Below are 16133 nucleotides of genomic sequence, written 5' to 3'. Positions count from 1 at the left end.
GAAAACTTGTTCCTTGTTTCCCAATTTGCACATTAGATATTGCAGTGCTAGTATGCATTGTTTCCTTGAGGGGGGGGGGGGGGGGGTTGATGGAGTGATGTTTATACGCAAATAACATAATACAATAAGAGTTATAAAGGGTACTAAATATCAGGCTGCATCAGTCCAATCGAATTTCTGCAAAGTGCCCTTCGACGTTGGTGCCCTCCCAGATTAAAAGTGATTCCGCCGCCCTTGGCCGTCACCAGGCGGTAACTCACTGAACAAGGGCCATACTAGCTGGCAACAACTAGGCCGTACACACACTGATAGAAATACTTTGTAAAGTTAATAACTGGTATGCTCGCAGCCAATGAAACTTGGTGAGGCATCTTGACATAATAACTTAACTCAGTGGTATCGGTGTTACTTTGTCACGAATCATGCGTAATATAATTAATCCTCAAAGCAGTTATTACCGAAAACGTTTGTCAATTGACAAATGAATCATTGAATCAGTCAGACATACCCTCTTGGCATTCCATCTCAGGCGCGTAGCCAGGAATTTGCCAAGGGAGGGGCGAAACTGTAGATTCGGCATTGCAAACTACCTAAGCGTAGCGCCACCATGAGTTGGCGCGAAGCGTACAAGAAAATTTTGGCTGAAAATGCCTCCCAGATCGCTGGAAATGGCACTTCCCAGGCCTTGCAAGTTGCATCTTAGCATTTTCTCTTTTGAAAATACTAGCGATATCATAAAAACATTAAATTAAAAAAAAATATGCTCAAGGGGGGGGGGGGCGGCTTCCCCCTTCCCCCCCCCTCGGCTACGCGCCTGTTCCATTTATAGAACCATACCTATCAATTGTTCCAAAATATATATCGAGACGGTGGCGTGCACAGGATATCTTTAATTAATAGGAAAATTCTAAATAGTCGCCGACTGATTTATTATTTGGCATGGACCTTTAGGGAATGGGGCCCAGGAGTGAATGTTACCCCACTGAATGTTGAGCCACTCCCAGATTAATGTATGTCGTCCAGTTACACTGTTACAGAGTTGTTGACAATTAACAATTCGTAATCATGGACGTTAAAAATGAATGTAAGAGACTGACTTGCGACAGCTTGCGGCTTTGATAAGCCAATGAGGCTTCTTCGCGAGTTCCTGCTTCAGGAGGATCTAATATACATACATACATACATACATACATACATACATACATACATACATACATACATACATACATACATACATACATACATACATACATACATACATACATACATACATACATACATACATACATACATACATACATACATACATACATACATACATACATACATACATACATACATACATACATACATACATACATACATACATACATACATACATACATACATACATACATACATACATACCCCCCCCCCCCCCCATTACCTTTGTGCACACCAATGTAATGAAGACGTAAACGGCCCGGGTGTGATCCACGAAAGTAGGCTGATATAACTTCCGTCCCAGTTAGCATATTCTACTACTTAGATATTGGTCAATCTCGTGATACTGTTAGAGCTTTGGTTTGGCATTTTCACATCACAAAACAACGAATCTTGCAGGTAATTCCCCACATCCAGCTACTTGTGACAGGTTACCATGTCACTTTTGTCTGATGATTGGGTGTAGGTGAAGCTGAAGACTTGTTATCTTGAAAGAGACTGATCTGAAGAACTAATTCAACTTTATCGCGAAATGGACACAATTCCAAGACTTGGTTAGGCCTAACGATTTACGTTTATGTACATGCGCTCCTAACGTAGTAATTATCATTGCCAGGTAGCCACTTTGCCTTATTCGTAGCCAATTGCATTCTTGCTATTTTTGTTAGTAATAGTACTAAATCCCAAGGGTCAGCTAGGGTACAAGACGTTTAGCTTAAGTTCAGCAATATAGTCTAGGCCTAGGCTATTTTTCCTTCTAAGGTTTTGTTTGGCATATAGGCTAGCTAGGCCTAGGTAATAATATATAGGCTACACAGAGAAATTATTTCAAAACATTACCAGCCAAAGCTAAGCAACTATTCTAATTTTACTCTAAAGACCTGTTATATTGGCATTCTTTTGCCGAGGAATCTCTTGTCAATTTGAACTAACAAAGCATGAAAAATATGCTAGTAGCACCTAGTACACTCACATGACCCTCCACGTTATCATTACCCTACTGTGTAGTGGGACTTCCAGATTATGCATATTTCGATGATTAGTCATGTTGCCAGGTGAATATCAATAACTAAATCTTCCTCTGGCTGTGACTTAAATAATTTGTTACTATCAAATGGTAATCTTTATTCTGATAATTGGTTATTTGCCTAATTTCTGTGGTGGAATATACCTTTTGTGTAAAAGTAAGTGGGCCTGAAGTTTCGATCCTAGCAGGATCATCATCAGGGGGAACAAGGGGGAAGAGGGGAGGGTGAGGAAGCAGAAGAAAGATTAGTCATGTCCTTCCTGAATGTTAAGCCCATTAGATTGAGTGGTGCGAAGGCATTGCATCCAGTTTCAGTAGGATTCAATCCCCTGTAGAGACATGTCAATAATTGTCATTATTAAATTGTCATTACATTGTCCCTCTGTCACCTCTCTTCTCATAGCTCTCTTCCACCTCTTTTCTCCACACTTTCCTGCATAGCCTAATGCAGTTTATTCCCTGCCCTCTGCCCTTGATCCTCTCTTTGTCCTTATACAGTTTATCTCCTACCTCTCCTCTTCCCCTTGTTGGTTCTTTTCTTTCTACTCTTTGTCAACTAATCCTCTTACATCAATCTCTGTTGCATTAAGTCTCTGAAGAAGATCTTGCTAGGCTCACTTACTTTTACACAATTCTCCTACACCGGCTTTTAGTGGATAAGCAGGTTGCTAAAGTGCTAACAGTTTTTGTTTATTTGAATATACCTTTCAATGGATAAAAATAATGTTCACTTATTCTATGCCAATTTTATTTGTGGCCCATTGGGCAGACATGATGGAGTGCTTCAAAATAGTACTGTCTTGATGATTTCATTGGTGGGACTAAGACTTTATTGCTGTGCAATACAAGTAATATGCAAGTGTGGAAGATTCTGACAGCATTTACTGTACCTGGCAGCTTGATGACTTTGTAAAATATATGATATTTTATTTCTGACAGATCCTTCCAAATGAACCCTGAGGCTGAAGATGGATTAAATTTCCTCTGCGATGGATAGCTGGATACGCTCTTTGCTAGAGATATCAAGATGGATTGGGGAACGGTTGGATTACCATGTGGATGGATGTAATCCTGTCATAGCTATCCTTATGCTCACGCTGGTTAGCATGATATGTGTTTACAGGTATCTTCAGGCTGACACAGCAGATGATTCCCATTCCAGAAGGAGACCGCAAAAAGCACCCAGAGCCTCACATAGTAAGAAAGAATCCAGACAATTAGCAAAGAAAAAACATAAGGTACTGTAATGCTTCTTTTTGGTCTTTGGAACTGTTGTGAAACTATAAACAGGTGTAAAAATCGCTCTGCAATGGACATTGAAACAGCAAGAACAAAAATATTAGGACCCTGTGCTCCTGTTTATAACTGAACCTAGTCGGCTAGTCATAGCTACTTGAATTCCCAATTAAATAGTTCTTTTCTGGAGTCACCAGTCAGATGCTGCAGCGATATTTACATCCCTTTGTTTTTAAAATTCGACCTGGGAAAGTGACAAACAAATTAAGGCACATCGGACAATGTATATATTAAAGCAAAATATAAACAGAAAACTTATGGGGGGGGGGGGGGGAGGGGCAATTTCACAAACTATTTGAGTGAACAAGCTGATCTTTCAAAGCATTGTATTTACTTTAAGTACTATTAATATTATAAAACTATTAAATATTTGTAAAACATGTTCAGAACTCAATATATTTGTACTTAATTTACAGTGTCTTTTCTTCCTATGTGTAGAAAGCCCCATCTTTCTCTTCTAACCATGGACACAGTGCCTACACAACGGTGGTTTACCATGTCGGCCCTAGAATCAGACCAGAGCTTCTTTGTAATCTTTGTAAAGTGGTCATCGCTAAGAGCGGATGTAGGTGGGTACTCTTCTCATGGCCAGGATTATATTCTTCTGTGGAATTCTTTCAGAAGTTTGCATTAATTTATAAATGTTGGAGTAACAAAGAAGACCACAGACACTTTATTCGTACGTGTTTAAGTTGGCAGAATGAAGTTGTAGAATACCTTTACTTTACAATGAATTGCTATAAATTTGAAGCTGATGACTGAGAATAAATGTATCAGATCTAGTGTGCCAGATCTCTGTTTGCAACTGTGAAAAGTATATGACGCACAGATGTTTCATTAATATTATTGAATCTCTTGATAATAAAGCAGCTTTTAGTGTGTGGTCAAGAATTTTCACCAAGCCTACCAACTAATTTCATTAATTCTTGCATAATTAACAGGAAATGCCTGGCTTTCATTCCAATGATATCTCATAATTCCTATATTGTTGTATCGTAAGATATATTATTGTAATAGACAACATCATCATTTTCTTTCGTCTTATTGTAACAATAATTTTTTGCAAGAAAAATAAGCAATATGAATTGTTGGCATCCCAACAAGAGAATGTAGTATGTTTGCCACTGAACTTTAATATTTCACTCATTTGCAAAAAGATTCTGTTTTGGAACTAGAGAATGGTGTGGTATTTTGTGCATGCTTCTTAGTATAATACTTACCACTGGGTCAAATACTCCAAATGCTTGAATCCTGCTTGATTAAAGAATCTAGAAATATATGAACCAAGGGATGCCACGAAAGGCCATTATTATGCGTTGTATGTTCATGTACCTGTACAATGTACATATGCCCAAATCATCAACAAACATTTTCTGTCTCTAAAACTCCCTCTCATCTTACAGCTACAGAGCCTGTCGTATTTGCTGCCAAGGTAAAAGCTCCTCCATTTGTAAGGCTCATGGAACAGGAGAACAAGTCGCCCTGGATCTTGTAGATTCAGCTTGTACAGAAAAGCATATTCATTTAGATATAAGGTGAGATTTGTATTGACAAAACAAAAATGTATCATTTCATTTGCTGAAATTTCTGAAATTTGTTGTACTGTACTTGAATAATCAAGTAACTGAGTTGTAACTTATTCATATGAATTAGTTTAATTTTCTCTAAAATGTAAGTAATTTTAATGTTAAGGTGCTATTTTAGTGATGTGAAGCTAAAATGTTGAGTTTATGCTTAACTATGATTTAATTGGCAAATTAAAAGTTAATAGGTGGGTGCTTAGTTTCTGATAGGCTAAAGTTACTGGTATCTTTTAGTTAAACAACTGGTTAGGGTTCGTTGACGTTGGTCTGTTAGTTAAAACTGAGTTAATTTAAGCGGTTGTGTTCACAATGTTTTCTTCTAAATACCACTTGAACAACAAAAAATAAAAAGCTGCCTTACTGAGGTATGTGAGCATTGATATGTTGATTTCCAGTACATTTCTAGACTTACCAAGTAAAAAGAAGCAAAAATCAGAGCAAAGTTTGAAGCATTAAGCAACTTTCCTTCTTTTCCTCAATGCAAGAAAAGATGATACACTCATTTGATGGACACTTGTATTATAAAGTGCAGGATAGACATAGATGTAAAATCTTATCATTAATTTTCAGTTTTTGTTGTTGATATGTTTGTGTTTATCTAGCTACACAAATATGAAGCGCTGTCCACTACAGCTTGGATATGTCGGCAGTCAGTTGACCAGCCTGAATCTCTCCAACAATAGACTCAACTCGTTGCCTCTAGAGGTCGGTCTTCTCAGAGGGTTACAGGAGCTTTTTCTTCAGTACAACTGTTTGGAGGAGTTACCGGTACGTTGTTCCATTTTTGCAGCCGGATGGATGTAGAAATGATGTTCTAAGTTGGCTTAGTATCTCAAAGCGCAGCTTATGGTGCTCTGTAGAATGGATGTGTGCACACTATAAATCCATTGTCGTTATTGTTCTTCTTATCCTCATTCCAGGCTTCATTGATGAGTTCGGGATACCCTTATAGATTAAAAAAAAAAAAAATAGAAAAAACACAACTTTGGTGTGTATCACTGGTGTATACCTTGAAATCTTTGTCTGACTTTTCTGCAGAAAACTTGAGGAAATACACCAGCATGTTACCCTGTTTTGGGTTGTTTATTTGAAGAGAGAGAGAGAAAAAAAAAAGGAAGAATTTGCTTTGAAGCTTCCATGCTGCTCTGTCCCAGTCAGGTACCACTGTAGCACCATATGGCATCTAAGTATAGAGCATGTCTATTAACTAACATCAGTTTCTCTTTGTGTCCAGGATTGCATCGGTAACTGTGACAAGCTGTTGGAACTGGATTGCAAAAATAACCAGCTCAGAAGACTGCCAGCATCCATTGGACTTCTTAGGAGGCTTCAGGTTCTAAACTTAACCAATAACTTCATGACAGAACTACCATCAGACATTGGTCAACTACTTTGTCTGGAGGAGCTATGTGTCCAGTAAGTTCAACCTCTGACCAACCCCTGACTACCACCCTACCCCCTTCCTCTTCCTGCATTGCTCCTGTTTGTCTCCTCTCTAATGTGTAAGGTTTCTCATCACAAGTATAAACATTTAATTGACATCTTTTATATCCAGAGCTCCTATAAGCCATCACCTAAGTGTACAAGCCTACAGTACCCTTGCATGGTGTTATCAATTCAAAGTCTTTATTAAAGCTAATGGAATTTGTTCCTATGCATGTTTTACTCTCAAGAATACAACCCAAGTCAAACATTGTATAGCAAGAGCTGTTTGCTCTAATCTGAGTTTTTAAGGTTTATTTTCAATCTCCTCCCTACTTTACAGCGGTTAGTTGGACATCTATTTCATAAAAACTTTCTATCAATTCACCAGATTCATTTAAGTAGCAACTGTTGCGTACTCATGGTAAAACAGTGCACAGTAGCGGTGACATTAGCCTATGCAGTTAATGGAAATGCCACTTTCGTCTTGTGTCGTACCTAATGTAAAGTAGGGTTGGACGTAGTTAACAATCATCATGAAGCTGTTTTTTTGGGGCCTATGTTATCTGCGTTTTCTTTTTGCTTGCAGCTCTAACCGTTTAAAATCTCTGCCCGATACCTTGTGCAATCTTATCAACTTACGGGTAAGTTCTTGGGTTTTTTTCTGCGAGTATTTCGTCTCCGTTTTAGGTTTCACGTTTAATTCGTTAGCCGTCTAAATTATTTTTTGACCATCCTGATGTTAACATGACCTTCAATACAGATTTTGTTTGGTGAAAATGAAAGTAAGGAAGAATGTATGTTGTGATATTCTATTGTATTAGTTAAAAATGAGAATGGTACTGACATCAAGGTACACCTCTCCTTTGAATGCAATTGACATGTGCTTGTAGTAGCATCGACACTTCGAAGTTCGGACACCTAAGCCTTAAAACACCCCAAAACTATATCTTCTGGTATAAATCACCTGAAAATATACTTGATATGGTGGGAGAAGTGTGTTATATTACGATACACAGCCAAACTTTCTTTCCTGCAAACTTTTTTTACGTTGTATTCCAAGAAGATTCTTTGTGATTGTGGAACTGGTATTTCTTTGCTAGAGTATTGCGAAGTTCGGACACCCGGCCCACAGTGTGGCGCTGGTTATGAAAGTGGTGGCGCAGTTGCTCTTTCAGTAATTATAACAGACTTCATAGATCTCCGTCATTTTATTGACAAATATGTAAGTACTTGCTTGCACACGGGTCATTTGGGAGAGAAAGTATGTGTAGTTTTTCGTGAAATTGGCTGATGCTATAGGTTATCATGGTGAAATCGTGTATTTCTTTGGGGTGTCCGAACTTAGCAGTGTTCCGAACTTCGCAATACTGACTATACGTTAAGTAACATTTATTACCAGTAACATAATGCCTACAAGCAACAACTTTCTACATAATGAGATGACAGATCACTGTCGACTTTTCTCTCTCTCTGAAGGATCTTTATCTTGGAGAAAATCATCGCTTAAAAAAGCTGCCTCATAATTTTGGGTTTCTGATCAGACTAGCTGAGCTGGATATCTCGTCGTGTTCTCTGGATCATCTCCCGGAATCTCTCAGTAATTGTACCTCGCTCAGTAAAGTCTGGATGTCACACAACAAGTGAGCAGCAAATTTTGGTTGGTTTCGTAGAATTCACAGGTTTTCTCGTCTTTATAGTTTGCCGTTTATGGATGGTCTAAAAGCTGTGTCTGAGTCTCATCCTCATCTGTATTTCTATCCCACAATAGTGTCATTCACAGAATGAAAAGTGTCCAAAAAAATTCTTCTTTTTCTTTTCTTTTTTTGAGATCCATATTTAGAGAATTGTTTGAGAAATGTACATTGAAAAGCTATTATTCTAGGATATATGTTTCTTGATGAAACAGCTTCAATAACGTAGATTTTTCTGGAAAAACGGCTTCTCCAAAATACATAATCCATATTTATTTGTCACAACAAATAACACAGCAACATTTATTTCTGAGGGAAAAAGTTTCATAAATGTAGAATATTTCTGTTAAAACAGATATTTCTTAAAACAAATTCAAAAGCAAACAAAAATTGGCCAACGTATCTTTCTCTAAAAACTGTAAAAGTTTTGCTTTTCTAATCGGATGTAAGATATGTGTATAGTGTAGCATGGAATTCACTATTTTATTAGTGTTTGGCATTTTAGGATTATTTTACAGTATGCTTGAGGCTTTCTCATTGACCGTAGTCGTCATCATCCTCCTCCTACTCCTCCTCCTTTGTTGGAACTCTAATCTATTACTTTCATACTCTATTTCACTCTGCTCTGTTTCTCTTATTGTTTTTCTAGACTGAAATATTTACCATCACAACTGGGGCGACTTCATCAGCTGAAGGAACTTCATGTCTGCAATAATAAGTTACGATACTTTCCTGCCTCTATATCTTACTTACAACTTTACACCTTTCGTGGTAAGTTTTAATACACTCAGTTGTTGCTGACTTATATCTAGCCATTTTTGGGTAAAACGAAATATATAAATATATATAAAAATGTAGAGAGAGAGAGAGAGGTGGAGAGAGATATTGAGTAGTAAAAGCCAAACCTGAAACATTAACAGCTGAGTCACTCTTGAAGTGTTACAAAATTTATAAGTTTATTCTGTAAATTTTCTGAAAAGAAAAATAATCTATTTGAGGTGAAATAAAAAAGGCACAGCTATTGCACATGACCTTAGATCTTACACAAAATGCACAATACTGTCATATCCACATCCGTTATACGTTTGGGAATTGTTTGCTGACCAGTAGTCAGATAGTTACTTTGGCCATATTTGTACCTCCTTTTTTTTTTTCATTGTTTTGACAGCCACTAATAATCCACTCTTGAATGAGTGGGACAAGGACAAATGTGAAGATTTAAGAAGTCATCCTCGTCAGTCTCTGCCTCCTCTACAAGAGCTAGCAGCTCGAACATTGGTCAAGGAGCAGCTGGTATACAGGTACCCACGGTCGTTGATACCTCGTCAGCTCAGAGGTCAGTCTGTTGGTTCTACAAACTGTAGCCATTAAGCGACATTTTCAATGTCTTATTTTGAGATATTCTTGTGGCATGATTTGCTCTTCCAACTGAAAGCACACATTATCTTTAATTAGGAGTATAACTTCTCTGAAACATCAGAAATGTAGAAATAAAACCTGCGTTCTACTGACTGCTTTGTTTATTTTCATTTGTCCACGATGAAATAGTGGTGCATTTCTTGGGGCAAAAAGTTGTGCAACATGAGAAACTTTCTTCAAGTCCCCGCTAGAAGTGCTCGCTACAAATTGCAATTGATACTGGTCTCTGTTACCATGACGTTATTAATGAAAGATACTTGAATGCAATTCTGATGTTTGCTACACACTGTGCTTCCATTGGAATGCATGTTTTGAAACCCCTGATAACATTACCATGGCAACTGATTTGGGAGTTTGTTTTGTTTTAAGTATCCACCATCCTTAAATCATCGCTCGATTGAGCTTGAATAGGTTCGATCATGGCGATATTAACAAAAGTAGCGGCAGAAACATGTAATTTGAAGCTAAGTGTGAAAAATAGTGTACTGTGTACTGCTAATTCAATCCATGGCTGAGAAAAGTCGTGGACATGATCACTGACAAAGCTCGGTGAAGCAAGGTTAAGCCAATCTTAGAACATGTGAAGAGTTACTGTGGATTTTGTTCAGCTTTGTGCCAACAATTTCCAATGTATCTTTCATTTTGTACTCTTCTTGAAGGATTTTTCCTTATCTATACCTATAGTTACATTAATGGTCCTCTCTCCTCTCTTCCTTAATTTCAGAGAAGTTGAAGAGTTACCGGCGATGTTCTTGCTGCGGGGAGCCCTTCTTTGATTACTACAAGTCCGATCTTTGTTTTGCGACTGTATTTGTCTTTCATAGGCTGCCTTTGTACCAGCAGATTTGCTCGCCTCATATCAACGATAGATGCTCAGAAGTTAATATTCAGCAGAGATATTAACCAAAAGCAGTGAAACAAAAAAGAAAAAGAAAAAAAGGGCAACAGAGGAATATTATAAAGCCATTCCCAAGTGACCAATCAGGGTGTCAACAAACATTGTCAAGTATTTTGCCTGCACAAGTCTTGAAGGTTATTCCTTTGAGAAGTTTTAAAGGGGATTCCTGTTACCAAATGTTTTATTGTTACAGTAATTTGGTAATTTTCTTTTGTTCTAGTTGTGCATTTTTATTTCATTTTGATGCTTGAATTGACATCCAAGATGTATTGTCATTCATGAATATACATTTGGATTTTGTCAATAATTGTTCCTATGGTAACAGATATCAAGTCTGAAATAAAATGTACATTTTCAAAAACTTAATCAACTTCATTTAGCAGTTTCTAACTTTATGCATATTTTGAATATATTAAAGAGTACTAGATACATATATGAAATGTATATTTGATGTTTGCTAATTGTGCAATTTTGAAGGCATTCCTTATTCACTTTCCTTCATTGTCTAATTATTTAATGAAATTATAAGCAAATTCCTTCCTTTTTTTTTTCGATTCCATTTCTGTAGTATTTGAAGACTTGAAACATTGATTTAAATAAAGTAACAAATTGTGCAAGATAATACATTTTCTAATAGTATCAAGGGGTGGGCAACTTGAGGTATTTTGAATTTGATCTCAATTGTAAAGATAAATTAATCTGCAAATTCCTTATTCACTTAAAGAATTATACCAAAGGTAAATTACTTTTGTGACTGATACAAGAGAAACATGATCTGGTCGTTCTGGTGATCCTTTCTTTCCTGTTTTTTGAGAGTAATATATAGTCCCAAATTGACACATTTTTCATCACAAGTGAACTCAAAGCAAACATCGTCTTGAAATCATAGATGTACATCAACAGAAAATCTTTAGTTTTGCCTTATTTTGTGCACCCTTGATTAACCCTAAATTGGGAAAGAATAGCCTTCAATGTAACCTACAAGGGGTTTTGAAGTAACTTACAAATATTACTCAAGAGTCATGCATTCAAATAATGATACATCCAAGTTTGATGTGGAAAATGAACAACAAAAGACAAAACAAAAGCTATGTTTTTGGATGTACAGTTTTAACATCACGTCTGTCTGCTTAAAGTTCACTTTTGACAAGAATCATGAAATTTCAAAATGTTGTTATGTAGTGCTTGCAGCATGAAAAAGATGATCAGATTGCTAAGATTATGATCTGCTTTTACAGATCAAAAAGTAACCAACTATATGAAGTCACAGGCTTATTTACTTACCTCTAGCTACTTTATTGTAGTAACTTAAATTCTCTACTAACACATTTTCTTTATTTGCTTACATTTATTGTATTTCATAGCATGATTTTCATACTCTACTCCAAACATCATTTCTTTATAGATCTACTTTATATTTTGTGGCTTATTTAAGCCAGTATTCTTCCTTCTTTTCTGAAACAGACATCTGAATAAACTTTCCACATTCTAGATTCTTAGTGGTTGATGATATAACTAAAAACTGATGTACAGAAATGAAACACCACCCGTTCGTCTTGTAGCGTATAAAGCCAACACTAATATGGGTGGAAGAGGGTGGGGAAGGAGCACGCAAGATGATTGTTACCAATCAAAGTTTCTTGTTACCACTAAGCATGTTCCCTTCACATATCATCCCAACCAGTCAATAGATAAGCTTTGCCATCAGTTGTAATATAATGAGAAGAAGACAGCTTTGTCTATGGCCAGTACTTACAAATGATAGCCCTTTGGCCCCATACTATGCCCCATACAAAAACTCCTGGCTGTCCCATTAAAATTAATTGTGTGCAATATATGAAATCAGAAGTATGCTGGCTTAAAGAAACTTAAATGGATTAGATTCTTGTAACTGTCCTTCAGATATCACTGTCTTATTATTAGGGTGTACACTGAATATGTGTTTCTATTCTTATGTGCAGGGTGTACATGCTATATGCATCATAGGAGAAAAAGTGATGTGACAGAAAATGTGGAATAACAAATTTATTTCACGTTGCTTGCTAGTTGAGAACTCTACATCAGTTTTGGTATTACTGTAGCTGTGGCTGTTAAAACGGAACTTTCAATTGTGGGACGAGCCTATTTCATTTCTTCATTGGTCAAAACTATATTTCATCAGCCCTTAAAACTTTCCTTTTATGTGTACTTTGCATCAACCAGTTACACAGAAATCTGCCTTTTTGTGTTTACTCTGATTGAAATGGAAACACCTTGTTTTGAGTATTAATCATTACTTTCTTGTAATATTTAATCATTTATTACAGTGACTGTAAAATGCAGCATTTTTGCAATATGTGGAAAATAAAAAGTGAAGAATTAATTAAATTTTTCTTTTAAACTTTTTTCGTGAAGGAATTTAGCCTCCACCTTTCTAGTGTCCTCATTGCAATGAAAAGTGGAAGGGAGAATTTAGCCTTGTCATAACTTTAAAATCTATTAAAAGAGAGCGGGGATTTGTTAATTTTAGCATAAAGGGAAAATACAAACCTGCACATCAAAGAGGTTCTGGGTTAGTTATGATACATGTTTGGATGCGAGTCCAAAGCAAAATCCCATCGTGAAGCAAATCAGCAGCTTGATTACTCATGTTTTTCATTTCCAACAAGTAACGGTAAAACGTAAAAAGAAAAAATATCAAAAAATTCCACTTTGCTTTCAAATGTGTTTAATACTTCTATGAAAAATTATCTGGGTACTGAATTGTGGTTCGAATAACATTTCCTTCATTACTAGTCCATTGATATTCACTTGATGAAAAAAATCAAGATTTTTCTTGTAAAATGTGATCAATTGCAGCGCATTACTTTGGTAGGGTTGGAAATATTTCATGCATAAATGCCTCAATCATTGTTGAAAAACCCTCAAAAATTGTTAGCATACCGTTTCTATTAGCCAAGGACTCTCAACATTGTCATAGCAGAAATATCTAGCCTACTTTGCATATAAGAATCAGGGCAGCTGCTCGTCCCAAAACAAAAGGCTCATTGCCTGCTACGTTTACCAGTTTAATAGGGAAAAATTACATTATAGCATTTATCTTTAGGAATATGACACTAATTATAAATTTTCTGTGATATCTGGCTGGAAGTTGAATAGGTTTTACATAAGTGTTATCACAAAATAGTAGTAGGATGAAATGGTATGAATTTGACGATGGCTTCAAGTTATTAGTAAGAGAAGTATTTTATTAAAGAAATGATTTCAAAAGGACATATCTTTTATTAATCTTGCTTGTTTACATTTGCATTAGATACATGTTCTTTGCAATATAAATGACATAACATTCTGCATTACAGAAGACGCATAGAAATAAACCAGTACAATAGGTTACATTTGTACACAAAGTCACTTTATTCTAGGTTGTTTGCAATAAAATGGGACATTCTGAGTCTGAAATATAAAAGATGAAATAAAAAGAAGTTTTCAGATAAAAAAAAAAAAAATCATGATAATTTGTGAAGTACCAGTTGTGGTGAAATTTTAAACATGCTAAAAAATTTGTATGACTGCTCCTGCGCAAGCCGCACTTGCATCAGGTCTATGAAAAAACAATCACCTTCCATTTATGGACATACACCAAGATGACTATTACTGCACTACTCTGTCCAAGATACAGAGTCTCACACTGTAGCAACCATAACTGATAACAACTCACACAAGTCTGTTGTTTACATTACTAACAATGATAGTTATGATATCACATTCCTGGGGGCGGGGGGGGGGGGTGAAGAAACAAACTTGATATTGTCATACATATCAGTAAGTGCAAGTATTAACTCATATACTTTCATCCAAGTAAATTTGTGACATTGCTTAAGCCTCTGTTTTCTAATAGGAAGGGCTGCTTCAAAAGGACCCACTAATTTACTCATAACTGTGACCGCAACCTAACCCTCCACCACACCTCACGTACAACAAGTACCTCATACATATCAGGTCTTTTTGATATTTATTGTTACTCCAATAATTTGCTCGTTCATTTCACAGTTACTTCCGAGTAATATCATTAACAACACAAGTGGGCAGGTTGCATGCGGCCATCATGGAAAATCTGCTACCTGTCAGTCAGGTTTTCAAAACCTTAATAGTGTTTTTTCCATCAATATCAATTCATGGCACTAAAAACTGATGGCTAATCCAACTGAGAAATACTTGATGAAATATTGATCAACATTTCTCCACAGGCTAAACTTTGTCATTGATGCACCTTTTACTACTAATGCTGATACAGCAAGATGCAAGACATTCTGAATTGTGCTGATATCTGAAATACATCTTGAATAAACACATATAGGAAATTCCCTGTGCAATTTGGCTTCCTTAGAAACAGCTGAAAGATTGAGATTCTTTCCAAAGAACACATCAAATGTTAGTATGACATGTCCACTACAGTAACAAGACTGGTTCAAACAGTTATTTCCATCGTAACCATCATGCATCTGTCACTTCCTAAGCTTTGCTTCATTTCCTTATAAATGATACAAGCAAGTGAACAGAAATACCTGATGGTGTTGATTCAATAGTTGTTGACCTCAGGGTAATGAAACATGACCAAATACTGACCTTACATTGCTACTATGTGTACAAACAAGAATGCATAGTACCCACTTGTATTGATCTCATGCTCTGACCCAGGTTGACATGTTTTGAGAGCAATTAAAATGCTAACATGATACCCACAAATTTCTAGGCAATCTCTAACCTTTTACACTTTATTCTGTCCAGATATTTTCCAATAGATAAAATTTGTTTATAAATAAAGAAAACAAGTGTAAAACAAAGCTACAGTCGACTTTGATCAACAATCCTGATCATTTAATTGAACCTGTCTGGGATTTTCAGTGTGTCCTTGGGAGTAGCGTCCAAGTATCCGAATATGAAGAGAGTGATTTGAGAAGTCCGATGAAAACACAATCCGGGTAGATTTTGCCAGCGGGAATGACGTTGGTTATTGCATCGGGCAAAACATTTCGGTAGAAACAAAATATACAACTACATAACTCTCTGGGTGGTTTGTATTGATAGAACACATTTGTCACCACGGCAACGCCCTAAAACATGCATTAACAGCCAAATTTTTAACTCCGTTCTGAATACTTCCTCACTCAGTATGGTATCATTGCGGTTTGAGACCACCGTAGAGACCACCTTCTTTACACATTAAACATTACTGCATCTTACATCCAATTCACCAGGCTTGCTGATTCTTGCAAATGATACATATTGCGTTATCGCAGCTTTCTATGTCATCCTTGAAATTTCCTAATGACTAAAATATGCAGGAGCAGAGTAGACCTAACTAACTGGGACACCATTCAGAGACAAGCAGAGTATGGTACTACTAGTAACTTAACTTTCCTCAAAAGTTGTTTTGTGTTTTATCATGTGGACATGTGCTCCATGCATAGTGAAGGTTTTCCTGATTACAAACGTTTCACTACTTCTTCACACCAGTTGCTCTCTTGTATTGCTTTAGACATCTTGAGCTAGGCAATGTAGTTTTCATTATAGGTGCTCATTAAAGCTTCCATTTATAGCTTGTCACTGAA

At 36.5% G+C, this 16133-nt stretch overlaps 1 protein-coding gene across 3 annotated transcripts; it reads left to right on the top strand.

The window, feature by feature from the left end:
• Nucleotides 1-1446: 1446 nt before the first annotated feature.
• Nucleotides 1447-11151, top strand: LOC139970987 (uncharacterized). 3 transcript variants are annotated; one of them, XM_071977104.1, is made up of 11 exons: nucleotides 1447-1602; nucleotides 3170-3468; nucleotides 3965-4095; nucleotides 4930-5061; nucleotides 5712-5877; nucleotides 6344-6525; nucleotides 7121-7175; nucleotides 8011-8174; nucleotides 8875-8996; nucleotides 9394-9561; nucleotides 10369-11151. In XM_071977104.1, the coding sequence occupies exons 2-11, from the start codon at nucleotides 3220-3222 to the stop codon at nucleotides 10545-10547; spliced, it is 1548 nt and encodes a 515-aa protein (XP_071833205.1). In that variant the 5' UTR covers nucleotides 1447-1602; nucleotides 3170-3219; the 3' UTR covers nucleotides 10548-11151. The 3 variants fall into 3 exon arrangements, with proteins under 3 accessions (XP_071833205.1, XP_071833204.1, XP_071833207.1); XM_071977103.1 differs by having other exon boundaries at nucleotides 1527-1757; XM_071977106.1 differs by having other exon boundaries at nucleotides 1527-1819.
• The last annotated feature ends 4982 nt before the right edge of the window (nucleotides 11152-16133 follow it).

Source organism: Apostichopus japonicus, chromosome 8, assembly GCF_037975245.1.
Source record: "Apostichopus japonicus isolate 1M-3 chromosome 8, ASM3797524v1, whole genome shotgun sequence".
In the NCBI taxonomy this organism is placed as follows: Eukaryota; Metazoa; Echinodermata; class Holothuroidea; order Aspidochirotida; family Stichopodidae; genus Apostichopus; species Apostichopus japonicus.
The sequence above is the reverse complement of the archived record's forward strand: the minus strand, read 5'-3'. Positions and strand labels throughout refer to the sequence as shown.

Bases quoted from the DNA above. Each gene is read 5' to 3' on its own strand.
- LOC139970987 (XM_071977104.1), top strand. From the start codon at position 3,220: ATGGATAGCTGGATACGCTCTTTGCTAGAGATATCAAGATGGATTGGG. The intron at 5,062-5,711 runs GTGAGATTTGTA...GTGTTTATCTAG, and splicing joins CATATTCATTTAGATATAAG to CTACACAAATATGAAGCGCT. The intron at 9,562-10,368 runs GTCAGTCTGTTG...CCTTAATTTCAG, and splicing joins GATACCTCGTCAGCTCAGAG to AGAAGTTGAAGAGTTACCGG.